Source organism: Barbatula barbatula (genome assembly GCF_947034865.1).
Source record: "Barbatula barbatula genome assembly, chromosome: 2".
In the NCBI taxonomy this organism is placed as follows: domain Eukaryota; kingdom Metazoa; phylum Chordata; class Actinopteri; order Cypriniformes; family Nemacheilidae; genus Barbatula; species Barbatula barbatula.
In genome coordinates this window covers 1,029,126-1,047,886 of record NC_136767.1, presented here as the reverse complement: position 1 = coordinate 1,047,886, position 18,761 = coordinate 1,029,126, and the positions used below count along the sequence as shown (strand labels likewise).

Below are 18,761 nucleotides of genomic sequence, written 5' to 3'. Positions count from 1 at the left end.
TCTCTCTCTCTCTCTCTCTCTCTCTTTCTCTCTCTCTCTTTCTCTCTCTCTCTCTCTGTCTCCGTGTCTCTCTCTCTCTCTCTCTGTCTCCGTGTCTCTCTCTCTGTCTCTCTGTCTCCGTCTCTCTCTCTTTCTCGCTCTCTGTCTCTCTCTCTCTCTCTGTGTCTCTCTCTCTCTGTCTCCGTCTCTTTCTCTCTCTCGCTCTCTGTCTCTCTCTCTCTCTCTCTCTCTCTCTCTCTCGGTGTCTCTCTCGCTCTCTCTCTCTGTGTCTCTCTCTCTCTGTCTCCGTCTCTCTCTCTTTCTCTCTCTCTCTCGCTCTCTCTCGGTGTCTCTCTCTCTCTCTCTCGGTGTCTCTCTCGCTCTCTCTCTCTGTGTCTCTCTCGCTCTCTCTCTGTCTCCGTCTCTCTCTCTTTCTCTCTCTCGCTCTCTGTCTCTCTCTCTCTCTCTCTCTCTCGGTGTCTCTCTCGCTCTCTCTCTCTGTGTCTCTCTCTCTCTCTGTGTAGCACCGGAGGGGCACAGAAAGTATTAGTGCTCCATGAAACACATTCCTAGACAATGCTGGGTTAGCAGCATCCTAAGCGTTTTATCTGAATCAATAATTATCTGTTAAATTTAATAACAGCTCCTCTGATGCAAGCACCACGTGATAAGCCGCAATACACGTAGCGGATTACAGTTTCCACAATTAACCTAAATCACCACGCAAAATACAGAACACACGGCTCACATGCCCAACACATGAATAATGCCCCAGTTACATTCTCTAGTGTCAGTGATAAAGGACTTCAAAGTTCTTCACTAAGGGATTCTGTGTGAATATTACTAAAACTGGGTCACTTTTTGCATTAGTATATTTTGCATTAGGAAAATGATGCATATTTTGGAATCCACCGTTATTTTTATGACAAGCAGACTAGGGAAAATCTTCCTGGCCAATTTGTCAACATAAACCACTTTGATGACACTCCAGTGACCCAACAAACCCCCACATAGCATCCAAACCTACTGACTGTCCCCCGGTCGGAGCGTCTCACCATTTCATATGACTGCTGTAATGTAAAGAGAAATGTCTCTCAGTCACTCACAGAAAATCCAATAACCCTCGCGCCTACATCAGACACCAACTCATCCATCTGAACGTGATCCTCAACCACTGAACTCGGGTCAACCAGTTTGACCTCTGATCTGTCAGCCACCGGTCTACGGACCACTCAACACCCCGATGCTGATTCTGAACCTGCCTGTCAACGGATGTGCGAGTGGACGCTGTGTGTGTGCCGTGACCTACTTCCAGACAGATGCTGTGAGAACATTCACAAGTTCATCATTCAGTTTTAAGAACACGCTGAGGAACGATCTGTCTGCCAGTGAGAGAAATAAAACCACTGTTGCACAACCTTGCGTGCGACCTACACTTCACACTTCCTTCTAAACCAGCGTTCTGTCAAAAGTAGTATGCTTCATTTTTATCTTTTGAACATCTTGTCATCAGCAGAGACAGACGTCTAAAAATGGACTTCTACACTTCCACTGTGACAGAAAAGCACAAAAACACAACTGGTAGAGCAACGCTTAGGTCATGGGTTCGATCCCAGAGAATGTAAAAAGTCACTTTGGACTGCAAAAGCATAAATGTAAATGTGAAACAATCGGTCTCAATTCACTATTTTACCGAAACATACTAAAATCGAAGTATGTTCTCTATATCTATATTCATAAAATGTTGTTTTCTTTCTGAGGCTGCCTTTTTAAACCGCTAAAACAAGGCATCTTAAAAGGCGGCATCAGTTTGTAACTGCATAAGGCAGCACACTAGTGTTTGTAAGACAGACAGAGAATGATCTGTGATCAGTGTGCAAACACAGTCATTAGGCTCTGAAAAGCTCATCTAAACACAATCGATATCAAAGCTGAAAACACAAGCCATACATTCACATAATGAGCTTTTCCACGGAGCCGCACAGGCGGCGCTAACATCATTATAGCAGCATCCTCAGGCACACGCCGCACATGTAACATGGTTATATCTGGCTCTCTCATACTAACACTAATGATTTCACTCACGGCTACTGGTGGAAGGGTGAGGCGGGTAAAGAGTTTTCAAAACTCATTTATGAACGCCTTTGCTGTGGTTTCATTAAAGGTCCAGTGTCTTAAATTTAGCAGCATCTAGTTGTAAGGTTGTGAATTGCAATCAATGGCTAACTCCACCCCTCTTTTTTGAAGCACTACGGTGGCTGACACAGGACTTATATGGTCGCCGGATTTTCGTTTCTTTGCTGAAGGAGATAACGTTTTTGCAACATGCACTCTGTAGAGCAGTTTGTCCATTTGGGGCTCCTGTAGAAACAACATGGCGGATTCCATGCAGGGGGACCCGCGGTGTATGTAGATAGAAATAACATATTGTAAGATAATAAAAACATAATGCTTAAAGTGAATAAATGATTAAATACATTTTTTTTGCTGAACTATCGCTGCAACCGACATTGCATTTAAACAACATATTTTTCTCAAACGGGTTTCATTGAGAAATACACTAAGGCTGCAGGTCCACAGAGGCGCTTTTACGCGCTGAGCGCCAACGTTCAATAAATGTGGTGTTCCCTTGAAAACACGCCGTACACCAGCAGAAACGCCGTGGTGGACACAGCTCCTAAGCCTTGCAGCTACAAGATCTCGCAGATGGCCCAGCGGTCTATCATCCTCATTTAGTAGGTATAACACTATAATAAATGTGTATAGTTGCGCTGGGCCCACATCATGTATCCCAAACATCTTCTACTTCTGTGATTCCACTCCTACTCTCCTTTGTCTCCATAACTCAAAGAAACAAGCAGCAAAAACAGTGCTGTCTGATGGGAGATGTGTAGTAGAAACACTGCATCATCTCTCTAATCTCACCAGAGAGATTTACAAGGACTTTATGAGATGTGCCCCCTGTGCCCAGACTTTTCTCAGGAATACCAGACATGTGATGCTGTAGGAGACTGCAGAGGAGGTTACTGTATGAAGCTGTGGATAGGGATTTCAGTGGATGCTGACAGATGCGCTATCAGAGATAAACTGCTGTGTCCAAAGCTGCTGTGTCTAACCTGTGTGGGTGTGGAGGGTGACACAAAGCGTCTATATGTGTGGTAGTTTAACTCGATGTTACGTAAACGCTTTCTGCCTTTCTGCTCATTCAGGAGTGTCAGATCACACACATATACACCTACAAAAATGTTCCCAAGTCGTTTTTTGGCAGAACTAATAACCCCTGCTTAGAGGTCACGTCATGACCCCGGAGGTCACGCCCTGGAAAACTCTGACCAGGAAATAGGGGCACAGGATCGGAAATGACTCTAATCTTTGAACGACTGGAATCAGGAAGTTCAAAGGGTGAAAGAGTGTGCGTGCGTGTGACTACTTCCCACCTGACACCAGTTATGCTTTAAAAAACAAAAGCAGTGTTGCAGTGAAACACAGAAAATGAAAACTTGGCTTTTAAAGTCATAAGTTACATTCATTATTGGTGCTCGCTGATAAAAACGTGATTAAGGTTCATCTTCAATTTCAAGCCGAGCATATCAGCATTCCAACAAATCTACTACAAGTCTGATAACATGTCTGCGAGTTCCACAGCGATGACAAAACGTCAAAACAATGAGCTCATGCAGTCTGAATGCAGGACAGATCTGAAAGCTCAAGACTGTCCAGCGGGTCAGAAAAGATCATCGATTGGTTGAGACACCCGTTCGTACCCGTGACCCAAGATTAAGGCGTAACACCCTTTGCATTAAATGTACGACAGGAATACGGCAAAAAGTGACATCATATGGTCAGGACCTATAAAACAAAGCGTTCAGACACATTTCAATGATATCTACGACATTATCATGTCATTTCTCCTACACCTGGTGGGATAATAATCTGCATTGATTCCATTTTGTGAAGTAGACGCAGGGCTGAGACTTTGAAGGTGCCACAAAATGACTGCGGACTCTGGTGTTTATTTGGGTCTTGACCCAATTGGATTGTTGTGTTTGTGTGCAAAAATGAAACACCACACCACCACGTGTCTTAACACACACAATCTAGAAGCATTAAGTGGATTCCTGTTATGCCTTGCTGATAGAGTTGTGTTGTTGACATAAAAGGTCAAAGGGCACAAGATAAGAATCATCCCTGTGGACACTCGACCTACCAACTCAATTAATCGCGCACACACACGCAGTGTGTAAGAGGATGAGTAGAAGGTTAAAGTTCAGCGCTTGCAATCAGGCGTTTGCTTTTTAACTTCCAACAAGATAGTTGTGATCATTCAACTACAGATTTTAATTCTTCATAAAGATTTGAAAAAAGCTATTTTACATGTTTGCCTCTCTATCGCCACCTCTGTTTGAAACTTAAAACTGCAGATTAGTTCACATACTTTTCAAATGACGTCAAACTGACATTTCTCGCCAGTTGATACCCAACAGCTCAAATGATAAATTATGATGTTAAGACATAGAAAAATATTTCAACACTGACTTTTTATGAACTTGCTCACTAACAAAACTTTAACGATTCTACATTTTTTCCCAAAGAAAGTCATAAGTTCACATTTAAAGTAATATTTTATCATGCAAACCGTGTACTTAACCAACGGACTAGTGCGTTTTTGGTGTAATAATTAATCATGCCATCTACTGCATGTAATAAGTATACTTGTTTGAGTAAAAACAAAAGGTAAAATAAATTCATACAAATTAAGCTAACATGATAAATGCTCATAAACACAGATCTTGATGAGTAACTAGAACCTAGCGAACACGGTAACAAAACAAAATGTCAATTTACTTTATGCATTTCAGTGAAGAACTACTCATGAAAGTAAAGAGGCCGGACATGTGAGAGATGACCTCTAACCAACGTTCATACTTTAATTTCCCACGATAGTGTGCGTTACTCACGAGACGCCTCTACTGAAAACAAGCTCTGGAAATCTCAATGACGTGACGTCAAATGTCATGTAACGGTGATACTTGGGCTGAAAGAGTCTTTATCTCTGAGCAAAAGAGACTTTATCCGTATCAAACGCATGAGCTGACATCATATCACAGAACGTACAGTAACAGAACAGAGTTAAAGTGACAGTTCAATGAAAAGTCTGTATTTATCAAACCTGTAAGACTTAATATCTTCTACAGAAAACAATCAGCGCCGGCACCCTTTCTCTTCTTATGTATAAACACAAAACCAATGCAAGCGAATGGGTGCCAGTTAACAACATTCTTCAAAATATCTTCTTGTGTGTTCTGCGCAAGAAAGTCATACAGGTTTGAAATGACAAGGTGGTGAGTAAACCTTTTCGGGTGAGCTATCCCTTTAAGACACTCCTCAGTCTGTGTAAGTGAATCTGGAGAAATAAATAGAAAATGAAAGATGAGGTAAGATGTTGCTTTAACACATCAGTCAATCTGATTTCCGATGGAGTTGAGCTTTAAAAACGGATTCATACAAAATGTATGACTGCATTCAATGTAGAAGGCATCCTCCTACCGTCAATATCTTATGTGTGTTGCGTCAGTGATTTAAAGCAATAACCTTTCGGCTAAACAGTTCATCCTCGTCTTCCAGGGCTGGAGCTGAAGATAAGAGGTGCTTAACACCCAGTTAAACCTGAACCATTCCGTGTATCCAAGCTTTAATAAGCATTAGCAACTGCTTGAATCAGAAAAAGTCACAGAATGCACAGAAACGCTGACTCTCAACGACCATTCAACATCATCAAGCTGACACACCTGTGTACTGAAATCTGTCGACATCAGTCGAGAATCACACAGATGACATTTTCTAACTGTATCTATGCAGTATGAAACGTTTATGTGTCATAAAAACATCCAAAATCACACGGCGACTCCGGCGTCCATGTTTGATGCAGAGTCAGCAGTAGTTTGATCCGATGTTTTGATGGTTCCCAATGCAGCGGGAAGCACCGGCCACATCTGGACGACCACCACTGTACATAAGCCATAACCAAAGGCACAGAGGTTTTAAAGTTTTAGAGAGGGGATTTAAGGAAGTCATTTAACAGATGCTTTTACCCTCATTTCATTCAAAACCTGTATACACAAAAGAAGACATTTTGAGAAATGTTAATAGGGGTCAATCTTGTTTGGTTATCGACATTCATCCAAATATCTTTTATTGAGTTCTGCAAAAGAAAGAAAGTCCTACAGGTTTGTAATAGCACATGGGTGATTAAATAATGAAAGTTATTAAATATATTTTGGGTAAATATAACGGACTTACAAATAAGATTTAAAATTGTTGAATTACTATACAGTTGCAGACCTGCAACACGCATCTCATCTGTGAAGGTTTGTCTTTCGCTCAATACAAAGATCAGGCTGGACGCAGGGAAACTACGATAGGAGTTGGACAGGCAGGAAATTAGAAGAGAAGAAAAGGAAATGCTCAGAGCGCCAGAGCAGAAAGTATTGAAGAAATACAGGAACAACAAGAGGGAAATAAAACATCTGAAAGCAAAACAGTGGGAAAAGCAGGAGACAAAATGTTCCTAAAAGAAGAAAAGATGGATTGCATTGAGAGGAAAAATCTGGCACTATTAATACGGGAAATCTGATTAGCTGTCTGGCGAATAGAGATGGAAGCCCGGAGGCATCACCCATCTCCACGAGTAAAGACAAGTGTGCCAAAAGAAAAAGACTTAACAATCTCACTCGCTTTCTCTGATCAGTAACACATCTATAGTTACTTCAAGACATTATAAACCACACCTATAGCATATGGACATACCTGCATATGATAACAAAAAGTTAATCAATTTTAAGATTTATCTATGAATGTATCTATTTTATTACAATTTTAGTTTAAGCAATTTTGGTATCATTTTAGTATTCTTTCTTTTTATTTTAGCTTAACATTTTTGTTTATTATAATTTAAGTGTTTTACACTTATTACAGTCACATTTTGAGGCAACATTTCAATTTTCCTTTAGTCCAATCGTTTTGAGGTCAATTATTTATTTGATTTCAATGAACAGAAACGTTTTCAAAGTTTTATTTGAAGTAAACTAAAATGACTGTGCAATATATCAAATGTTACTGTACGCATTTAAAACTAAAGGTGAACCTTAGATTAAACGAAAGCTCCTCAAAAGTAGTGAAATGTTCAAATTCTACTTAAAACGTAAGATAAGAGCTGCCTTTACATTTTAAGCTAAGTCATTTGAACTGAAATGATATTGAACCGACTTAAATCTAGTTATATTTTGCTTACCTTTAAAAATGATCAAAAAACTTTTTCAGGTTGAAATATATGATTTAAAAAAAAGTCTTGAGAATAGGTTGGGATTTAAGGTTGAGATATTGAATGTCTGGAAAATATAATTGAAAACATAAGAATATGAAAAGGAAGAAAGTGGAGAACTCCACCTCCGTAAAAACAGTGTAGCGTAATCTTCACTTATAGAACGAGGGGCTGGTACCCAGACACATGCAACTACTCCATTTACAAAGATTAACAATGAGCCAGCAGAAACAGTCCAGAGAGAGCAGGTTTGATGTTAGTAAGGATGTAATGATTCACTGAGAGCCTGTTGAAAATCGATTATAATATGTGACAATGTGGATGTTAAATGAATCGCATGACATGTTTTGAACGGCAGGGTTGCTGTGTTCACTGCAAACTTGGAAAATGTGAATATGCAGATTTTTCATAAAGGGCTCATCGGATGAACACTTTACACAAGTTGGCTTGGTTTATTAGGGTCTTTATGAAATGTCTGTAACATATTTTGCTTAAAAACACTCAATGGCTGTGTAAACAACACCTTTTTTGCCTAGTCAACACACAGCAACCCGTATTGGTGTGTGTCTCTTTAAATGCTTATAAGTTAAAGCGGCTGGTGTTTTAGGGATCCAGGTTGTTTTCGTAAGTGTTGATTTACACTAGTGATGTGGAATATAACAGCAAGAAAACTCCATGTTTTTCTCTTCCGTTACTCCACGAATCCCTTTAATCTTTGTGCCTTTAGCGCTTTAAGCAAGCATTAATACTTCAGTTGGAAGAGAGATGAAGACACAAAGATAAAGAGAGAGAGAGAGAACCGCTAAGGGAATAAAACAATCAATAAAAACCAAATCTGATCAGTTTCCTAAGAAATAAACTTTCTTAGAAATTTAACAAAAATGAAATAAAATACAAAATCATAAAACGAATATCATGAAACAAATATTAAATAAATAAAAAAACTAATGAGTAAAAACCTTCTATAATATTTGATAAACACCACACATAGTTACTAAATAACTACTTAATATCTCATACAAATAGTATGAAATGAAAATACCGATAGAAATACGAATTTTTAGATCTTTAATGTGACACACCAGACAGGACCGCTGTCGCGTCCCACTGCTAGAAGCTATCCATCCATCCATACTGAACATCAAAGCCACTGTTTCAAATCTCGCTTAAGTTACATGAATAAGAGCGTGATTATATAATGTAACGCTAGACAAAGGATGACAAAATAAACGGAGGCTAAATTAATTGCGCTAAATATTTTAACGCGCTAATCTGATTTTTTTTTCACATACTTAAAAAACGTTAACAGCCCTATTTTTGTGTGTTATCTTTTCTCTCCTTCTGGTGTAAACACAGACCGCCACTGCTAGCATCAGCTGGGTTTGGCTAATTGATGTCATTTATATGCAACAAATCTGTCCTGCCAATTTGTTATTGTTCACACCCTGCAGCGAGCAAGTGTGTGTATGTGGAGGTCCTATAAAACACCCATCTGTCTGGGCTGAGTGATTCTGAACCCCTGCGGGATTGTGAGACGTTTCAGAGAAGGTAAAAAAAAGAGGTATTATGACAGTACAAAACTACATGACAGTCAGAGCGCCGATGATTAATGACTGTCAAGAGTGTTTACATCATCAGATTTGCACACAAAAACAATCAAAAATCAAAGTTTCTAAATTAACAACTGCAAACCAACATTTGATCCAAAGTAAGAAATGCTGTTACTTTCAACCCTATAGCCCATTTCAGCGTAACTTCTTTTAACAGTATACATTGACCTCAGAGATGATTATAACTACAAAACACAAGATCTCAGCAGACATGAGAAGACCATGAGATGACAGCTATAGAGAGAGAAATAAAAACACTCAAATGTTCCTTAACTAAACTAGACCTCCATAAGTTTTGAATGAAGTCCTTTCAGTGCTTTATAATAATCAAGTATCCTTTATGAAGCACAAATTCCATCTGATTTAAAGAGAGAACAATTAAAGATGTTAAATCGTACAACATAAAATTAACTCAACGTGAAATCTATGAAGTGCTTCGAATATAGGAAACGTCTGTTTTTGTAAGAAAAATAAGGAATTATATTTGCAATATAAATTTAGAAGCAACAACTAATCAAAACATTCATCCATATTCAATAAACGTACCGTGCAGTATTTACAGCCGCGGACAAATCCCATTTTAATTTGATCACCATTTCTAAATCCAGGTTGTCACAATATTTTTGAACCTTTCCTAAACACATGTAGAAATATTGTACTGCTTTTCTGTTATTCTCCAGTTTATATCTTTATGCAAATAGATCATTTCTTAATGAAATTTAGAAGAAAGGTTGGTAGTAGTTCAAAGAATGAAACAAACATGATCATTTAGCTGAACACACACCTATAAAATAGTTTTTAAATGGTCTCTTATTTTTTTCCACAGCTGTATGACATTGTAGCTCTAAATATAAATTAAGTTATAAATTAATCTTATATTTATTTAAGTAGTACACTATTGAATAGCGTAAAAATATCTAGTTTGACAAGTAGCTTTACTGCTGACTGTTTAGACACAATGCTGAATGTGAATAAAACATCCGATAAAGTGTGACGTAAAACACCTTTACATTTGGTGACAGAAGAAACAGCGAATGAACACGTGTATGGGAAGTAAACACAAATGGGGAACATCACATGAACTTTACAATCAACCTCCTCAAAGTCTAACTTGACATGTTACGTGTGTGTTTGTAGTTAAACGCTATTGACTGGTTTTCCATAAGTAGCTTCTCTCTCTTCAGACCCGTACAAATGCAAGAGCACTTGAAGACTCTTTAGTGAATAATTGCTGACGAAACACACTGGGGTCAAAGGTCGTCTCCCAGTGGTCTCAAGACTTCAAGATATGCTGCAATTACCAGCCACGGGTGAAATAAATGGATCATACTAGAGTCAATCTGCAAAACCAAAACAAATGAACTTATTTCATCTTTGTTACCGACCCTCATTTGTTTTATTTGTGGAGGTGAAGAGATAAATAAGCTTTCCCGTCTCTCTGTAAAACATGACTTCAGTAACAGGGTATATTAAAAGCAACAGGGAGCTGCTACAATGTGACCATTTAAGGATTTTAAGATGTAGGAGCCAGAAAGTTGTTCAATGAATCAGGATCTCTCCAGGGAGGGAAGGGAAACATTTAGGCTCCGTCCACCTCGAGCAGCGCGGTTAAGAAAACAGAGGCACAGAGGGCAAGATTCAAAGAGAAGATCAGACCTGCCACTGCATTCTGAAACGTTGACAACATTACATAACCTGAATGAAAGACCTTCATTAGTTTAGAAGAATAAAGGTCGTTGCACATACAGTGGACAGTTGCAGTATGACTTTAAACCTGATGAAGTGTCTCATTGTCTCTGAATCAGTCATATGTCCCAACACAGCTGTGTACCTACAAATGATCATACTGCACATCAGCATCATTGCTTTCACAAGAGACGTACATCAGTCAATGACTGAAAAATATATACAGGACGTGTGACAGACACATGAACTCAAAGTGCTACAGATGTTACTTACAAGTGTTCTGATTGATATCTGAGGCATTACACGAGTGGTTGCTAAGGTGTTGCCATGGGTTTTGCAAAAATACTAAATTATGAAAATTCAACAGAAATAAACCTGACTTGATGCGAGGGTGTTTTGGGTGCATGCGTTAAGTGTTTCTATGCAGATTGCTAAAGTGTTTTGGGTGGTCTCTATAGTGTTGCTATGCAGATTACAGCATGTTTTGAGTGGTTGCTATGGTGTTGCTAGTATGTTTGGGCGTTTCTAAGGGTAAGATTATAACATGTTTTAGGTGGTTACTATTCCGATGCTAGGGGGTTTTGGGTGGTTGCTAAGGTGTTGCTGTGCAGATGCAAATGTGTTATAAAGGCTGCTAGCGGGCCTATGTTATTCTGGTCTCTGGATGAGCTTGTTTGCTATCTGCCGGCACTCAAGAAGAGAACACTTAATAGAAAAGTAAAACAATTAAAAAAGTAATAGCACACATCTCCCTATATTTGAAATTCTGTAATTTATATAAACAGCCTAAAGGTTTGTTGGCCAAGTGTAAATCCGTCCCAGCACAAGCTCCGCTCTTAGCACCAAATGACACGCCTCCTTTATTTCAAGATGCAGAAACACGAACAGAGCCCCTCACAGGCAGGAAAAGACTGACTTCAGTATCAGAAGCCTTCCTGTGCAGGAAGGAAGGTATTAACTAGAAGGCCAAGCAACCGAATATCTCTTTAAAATATCTGTCACGCCACAAGAGAGCGTTGAAGAGGGCCAGAGGTCACACACACTAAAGAGTTTTCTGTGAAACAGACCTACTGTACCAACAGTACTCTCACTTTGACGCGCCACTTGACTTGGTTTCAATTACGAGGGAGTGTTCAGCAGATGTGCTTTTTCCTAGAACAACCACACTTTCACACGGTGTATCAAGTCAAATTTCTTCAATTTCTCTTTGGATCTCTCGCATTCTGATCATTTCCAAATCAATTTTGAGTTTCTTGAAATGCAATTTTGTTTACATCCTCAGAGGTACAAAACAACATCTCAGTGGCGTCTCCATTCCCCAAAGACTGTAACACTGATGTAAAAAGCGTAAATGTGTGTGAATAGCCCGTGGTGGTGCATTGTGTGTGTGTGTGTTTACAGGAAGGAAATGCACATCATATTTTCTGAAAACAAGAATGTACTCTTTTGCTCTTCATTCACCTTCACTGCAGTAAATCCCTGCCCCAGATTTAAAAGCATGCAAGGAATCATCTATCTAATCATTTAAGAATAAACATCTGACAGCAGGTTGGATCGTAGACAGTAGCAAAACAAAACTGATCATGACAGTCGAAGAGCAAAATTAGCTGCTAACATTGGCCGTCAAGCTACGTTGTCACGCTAACACTATTAGCGTCACATGCCACGCCACTGGAATACGAGATCAGTGAAGGAATTTATTACAGTAAAAAAGTCCTTGATTTGGACTTTCACTGTTCCAAATGTCTCCCAAACACCACACAACACTTTTGTTCACTCTGCTCTCATCAAACACACACACACAGACACACTATTAAGTTTAATTGGTGCATTGGAGCCGTGAGTTCTCAGGCAGTAAAGCTTCCCATGTCAAAGATATGCCACCGCCCACATCTGCAGCACACGCTAATACCAGACAACAATTACATGAGTCACGACAGCAAACTACTAGAATGTAATCCAGCCTGGCGGGACAGCGTGTGATGGTATTTTGCACCTACCTGTACTTGACCCTTTCCCATGATCTTGTCAACAATTTCGTTGTCGTCCTTGTTGAGTTTGGTTTTGTCGTAACACTTCTCGTAACACAGGATCCGCAGACACTGGGAACCCTCCAGCTCGATCTCAAACTCCTATTGGAGGAGAAACGAATCGATCAATCACAGATACACGGCTGTGATTGGTCAAATGACACATGTTGTGCTCGGGTCATTGGTTGGAGTAGTAAACAAACTTCTCACCTCATTCCACTGTGGTTCTGTTGTGTCCCTGAACACGCGGGTTTTGGCCTTACTGACGAAGTACCCAAAAGAATCCACCTCAAGTGTACAGTACAGATCTACAGAGAACACACAACGACATCATGAAAAGACTGAGCGCTTCAACGCAAAACTCTTATTGGCTGATTTACACACGTGGCTGAATGAGATGCAAATGTCTATAGTTTTATATATTTATATGTTTTCTGTCTACTTTGTTTGTCTTTAGAGTATATAGTGTATAATGTGTATTGTTATTTGTACAATATATCTAATTATATTCAGTATTCAGGATTCATACGAATCTTGTTTCTTTTTGCATTTAAAATGAAAACTGGAGAAACCGGTGGAAATAACAGAAAAGATGCAAAGTTCATATATCAGTTAAGTCATATTTCTACATGTACAGTATTTAGTAAAAGTTCAAAATGTATTTATGATGTGATAAGCCAGATTTTTATCAAAATGTTAAATGATGTCACTCCTGAGATTTGATTTTGTTAAAAATTCAACAGACACAGGACTGAAATGACCACAATACACCTAGAAGTGCTAATTCAAGAACTGTAAATATTCCCTAAATAGCTCAATGCGTCGACATCATGCGTGTACATAAAACCTTCTCTCTCCAGCAACACCATCAATTATCAAACACATCCATACGTGTCAATACTATCACAGAATACAGTGAACACACACACACACATGAAGAAAGAATCATGTTGGGCCCACCAGTACACAAAGCGTTTAGAGACTCAATTTATCTGGCTATGCTTTACGCTTCCCGTCACACACACTTCTCTCATAGACACTATATTTTATCACATCGCCTTAGTGGGTGTGGCCTACCGACAGCATGATGGATTACAAGCCACTGTGACCTCTGACCTCAGGAACATGTGTGGTGTATTTTTAAGAAGGGTGAGAAATGAGGTGATGGTCACTTAGTGTGGTGATGCTGTCACAAGCGAGTGCTCGACTTAAGGAAACGCGCCGTGAGTCCCGTGGGTGAAGGTTTTACATGCGCGTGCAGTCGGTCAGGCGGCCGATGGAAATTGATAGTCTGGTGTGTGATATGCATGTTAACGAATGAGGGGAGGTTATACTGGTTCATAATGATACTGTATGAGCACACAGACGCACGCTTCAAGTCATGTTACAAGACAAACACACATTAACAATACGACAATTTCATAATTAAAGCCTTTGAACCGTGGTGGAAACGAAATAGCTGTCTTAATTTTTGATTGTTTCATTTTCAAAGAAGTTTTAACCGTGTATGAATTCAGTTTATACATGAATTTGTGTTGCTACGGTCAAATGGTTTGGAAAGTGCTCGTTTTTTCAGCTCCGCAGATGTATTTATAAAAACATAAATATCCGGCGTGAATCAGGAATACGAGGGGGCCTCAGTAGTACATAGAATAATCTTGAAGTGTGTTTTTTTGTTGTATACAAAGAGTTTACCCACACAATGGGTAAGAAACAAATGTGCTAAAGGCCGATGCTACGAGATGACATGAGATGGTGATAAAAGCCGTATGGCAGCTGGGTGACCCTCATTTCTCTTTACAGCATTGATGCCAGAAGTACAACTACTGGATATTGTGCATATATTATTATTATTATAATCAGATGATGTTTACCGTCTAAAATAATGAATTTATATTACGGCTGAGAGTCTTTGGGTTTGAAATGGATGTGATGTCTTCTGCTATTTTACACGGTCTTGCGATAACAAATCGCATAACTGAATTTCTCAGAGTGGTCCGAATCAAATTAAACTGAAAACTGTGTGAAATGTGAAGAGATGAGTTGATTAGATAGATGGATAAAACTGAGCCAAAAACACACAAATCAGGCAGAGAGAAGCCATTTACTGGAAGCGTTAAGAAAAAAGTTAAGTTGTGGTTTGAGATTCTGGGTCAGTATTTCTCCCTCAAGCTCTTTTCTTCAGGAAGCCAACGTCACCGACCCAGTTTGCATTCACAGCCCAAAGCAAAAGATCTGGATGTGTTTCCTGTCAAGAGGATCAAGGCCTTTAATAAACAGAAGAAATCAATAAGCCTTGTAACCTCTTCCGCTTACAACCGGACGTCCATCTAAATATAAACACACACAAACACCCGCGTATGCTTAACACATGTTTACACACACACACACGACGACCGATAATCCTAGAAAACAAGATGCTCATAGTTTGTGTTTGATCTGATGGTATGTGTGTGTGTGTGCACGTGTGTAGTTTGATATGATGGTGTGTGTGTGTGCACGTGTGTAGTTTGATCTGATGGTATGTGTGTGCACGTGTGTAGTTTGATCTGATGGTGTGTGTGTGTGTGTGTGTGTGTGTGTGTGTGTGTGTGTGTGTGTACGTGTGTAGTTTGATCTGATGGTGTGTGTGTGTGTGTGTGTGTGTAGTTTGATCTGATGGTATGTGTGTGCACGTGTGTAGTTTGATCTAATGGTGTGTGTAGTTTGTGTTTGATCTGATGGTGTGTGTGCTGGGCAAATTGTTTTGGAGTTTACACGCTGTGTATATCCAGCCTTCCATCCATGTATATTCAGAGGAGTGTTAAACATACAAAACGGTTGGACTTACTGGCTGATTCCTTTAAGCCCATGGCTTTGTGGACGATGACGTGCAGGAAACCGTACAGACCAGGAGATTCCTCATCTGGAAAACAAAAGAAATACATGTAATTATAACATGTAGTATAAGTGTCAAAGGGTTCCATCGTTTGATTCTCGAGAATGCACGAATAGATCAATTAAAGCTGCATTAAATCAAAATGTCTGCCAAATGCATAAATATAAATAAATGGGTGTGCAAAAGAAAAAAGAGATGAATGAATTTACAAAGTGCCCAACTACTGTAGCTATATTCATCCTTAATATAATTCACTCAAAAATGAAAACTCTGTCATTATTTATTCACCCTCATGTCATTTTAAATCTATATGACTTTCTTTTCAGCATAAAACAGAAGGAGATATTCTAAAGAAGGGATGCTCCGATACCATTTTTTAAAGACCAATATTTTTTTCTGGTACTCGTTGATACAGAGACTAATGAGACAAGCAGAATAGCTTTAGAATTACAAACAACTCCTTAAACACTTTATAAAAATGTTTCAATTTTATTTGCTCGTCACAAACCTTCAAAGCAAATTTGGCAACACATTTCTGTCACTGATGTCACATGAGGTATCGGTGGATTTTTACATGAGCTTAGTATCGGGGCCGATACCGGTATCGCTGCATCCGTACAAGAATGTTGGTAACCAAACAACGATGGTAGCCATTTACTTGCATTGGTTTTGGGTCTGAAGAGAATGGGTACTGTCATTGTTCGGTTACCAACATTCTTCAAAATATCTTCTTTTGTGTTCTGCCAAAAAAATAAATCATACAAATATAAAATCACATGAGGGTGAATAAATGGTGACATCATTTGGAAAAGCAGATGGAAATTAGCCTAAGGCTATAATCTGACGTATTAACATTTGTGAAAATGTTCATCAATACGTATTGTCCCCTTTTTTCTTTCAAATAAATAAATAAAGTAAATCATTTTCCTTTGAAGCATCATCATTGATTTATTGACGCTTCATTTTTTTAGACATTTTCTAGACAGACACGAGAGTCTCCGGTTACCCACATGCTGCTAAACACAAACTTTATAGTAAAATAGGACGGAAACATGGCACTGACCACCCAAGAGTGACTTTGAGAAGCATGTGAGTGTGTTCATGTATGGAGGAGATGAGAGAATTCCTTCAGGGAAAGAAAACACCTGCTGTTGTTTATCAAGGGAAGAGCATCTGAGTATCGGTTCACCTCCGATTCGTTCTCTGTGCACATGAGACAGGCCGGAGATAAATACTCGAGCTGTTGGCGAGAGTATTGTATGCGTGTTTACGTCTGAACATTATTCTTATGTCCTGTCTGTGTGGTCCATTTCTGTGCTGGTGTTGATGGAGGATTTAGCTTGGAATGTGGATAATAAATCTAGCCGTCTATATCAGTTTTACAAACAGTTATTTTGCCAGACTTTTTGTAGTTCTTGTATAATTCTGAGGTGCTAATTATTGTGGTAATGTTTATTTTCATGTAGAATCACTGTTTAATGTATATTTAAGTAAATATTGAGCCTTTTTCATTCATTACAATATATCGGAATATTGCAAATGAACAAACACTGCACATATTAAAAATATATTACTTTTCTTATTGTCACTGTCAGAAAATTCTAGAAATTTCTGTAGCAAAGGGAAGGTGGGATGAAGCGATGATGGGTGACTACGTCTGTAACTTTGTGAGGACAGAAAAAGACAAACAACATCAAATGTTATGTGCACAGGTTTTGGACGATTCATTTTCAGTAACTGTTATGTTAAACTGTTGTTTTAAAGTAATAATAATGTGTGGAAAGTATTTTTTTAAATACTGTCGATGATAAAAAATAAATAAATGTGATTTCCGTATTCAGCAAGTTCATAAAGATCTTCTTTTGTGTTCTGCAGTAGAAAGAAAGTCATACAAGTTTGGATTAACAAGTAAATAAATAAATGATATAGAATTTCTTTGTGGGGTACCGTAACTTTAAGTGGTCAAATGAATATAAATGTGCATATCCAGTTTAAAATCAATATAATCAGTTTAAATACCAGCCAGAATAAAAAATGTCTTGCTCCACATAAAGATCAGACGTCACAACCACTTGACTTTAGTGATTTTTTGTAAAAGGAGCTGTTGAAAAGAAAGCAGATGTCAAAGCAAATCTAAACAGCGTCACATGAGAGGAAGTCTACAGCTGCCTTCACTAAAACCCGGAGTTTGGATGTCCACACCGAAAGCGTTAAACGTCATGTGAAGTGGGTTATAAAAACACGATTCATGAAAACAATGTTTATGCTCAGCCCCAGAGAAAGCAAGGATTCAACGTCTTACGGCCTGAAAGACTCCTGAGAGAAGACCTGCTGCACATGAGCAGTCGGTCACTTCAGGGTGGCCCCGGCCGACCTCACACACACACACACACACACACACACACACACACACGTATCAACTTATCGCATCAATATCATTAGCAGTGGGTGGCACTCCTAAAGTCGTGGACTCCTTTCGCTACAATCTTTTAGCCGAAAAGCTCTATGAGCATCCGCTGGTCCATCAGAAGAACACGTGAGAGGATAAACAATCACAGAGGCTTGTGTGGAGGGTCCAAACATTGTGCGGATGGAGTCAACAGACTTGAACCTGAGCATCATGTAGTCATGTCCCCTCAAACACCTCACAGAGTATTATGGGAAACATCTGGAACATTGTCTTTGAATAATGAAAAAAGAATGTGTTTAATCTCTTGAAAATAACCCTTCCTGAACCGTGAGCACATCTACACTCTCGCTGTGGTGATAAGAGCAGCAGACTTTTGTCTTCATGCAAACTTAAACTAGAACTTACATCTGACAGCTCAAAGCTCTGAGGAGAAGATTGAGAGGGCTGTGTGTGTTTGTGTTTCATCAGATGATGTATGTCCAGTTCATCTTCATTCATTTACCAGAGGCAAGTATTCACATAAACAACAAAAACACAATACAAAAAACAAATCCTGACCTTAAAATAAAAAATGTTACAACTGAGGGGATCTACTCTATTTATTCTCATTTGCTTATCATGAATACATTTCATGATGTGTGTGTGTTGTTTGTGTTTGATCTGAGGGTGTGTGTGCGTGTAGTTTGTGATCTGGTGGTGTGTTTGTTTGTGTTTGATCTGAGGGTGTGTGTGTGTGTGTAGTTTGTGATCTGGTGGTGTGTTTGTTTGTGTTTGATCTGAGGGTGTGTGTGCGTGTAGTTTGTGATCTGGTGGTGTGTTTGTTTGTGTTTGATATGAGAGTGTGTGT

The 18,761-nt window shown here is 39.1% G+C and overlaps 1 protein-coding gene across 3 annotated transcripts in view; it reads right to left on the bottom strand.

Annotated features, from left to right (window-relative positions):
• Positions 1 to 18,761, bottom strand: part of abr (ABR activator of RhoGEF and GTPase) — a 90,093-nt gene that overhangs the window by 10,245 nt on the left and 61,087 nt on the right. For all 3 annotated transcript variants that reach the window (XM_079449003.1, XM_079449004.1, XM_079449005.1), the window contains exons 14-16: positions 15,457 to 15,531; positions 12,837 to 12,934; positions 12,597 to 12,728 (exon numbers count right to left, since the gene is read on the bottom strand). In XM_079449003.1, the coding sequence (XP_079305129.1) occupies positions 12,597 to 12,728; positions 12,837 to 12,934; positions 15,457 to 15,531 (305 nt within the window). The remainder of the gene's footprint in view (positions 1 to 12,596; positions 12,729 to 12,836; positions 12,935 to 15,456; positions 15,532 to 18,761) is intronic.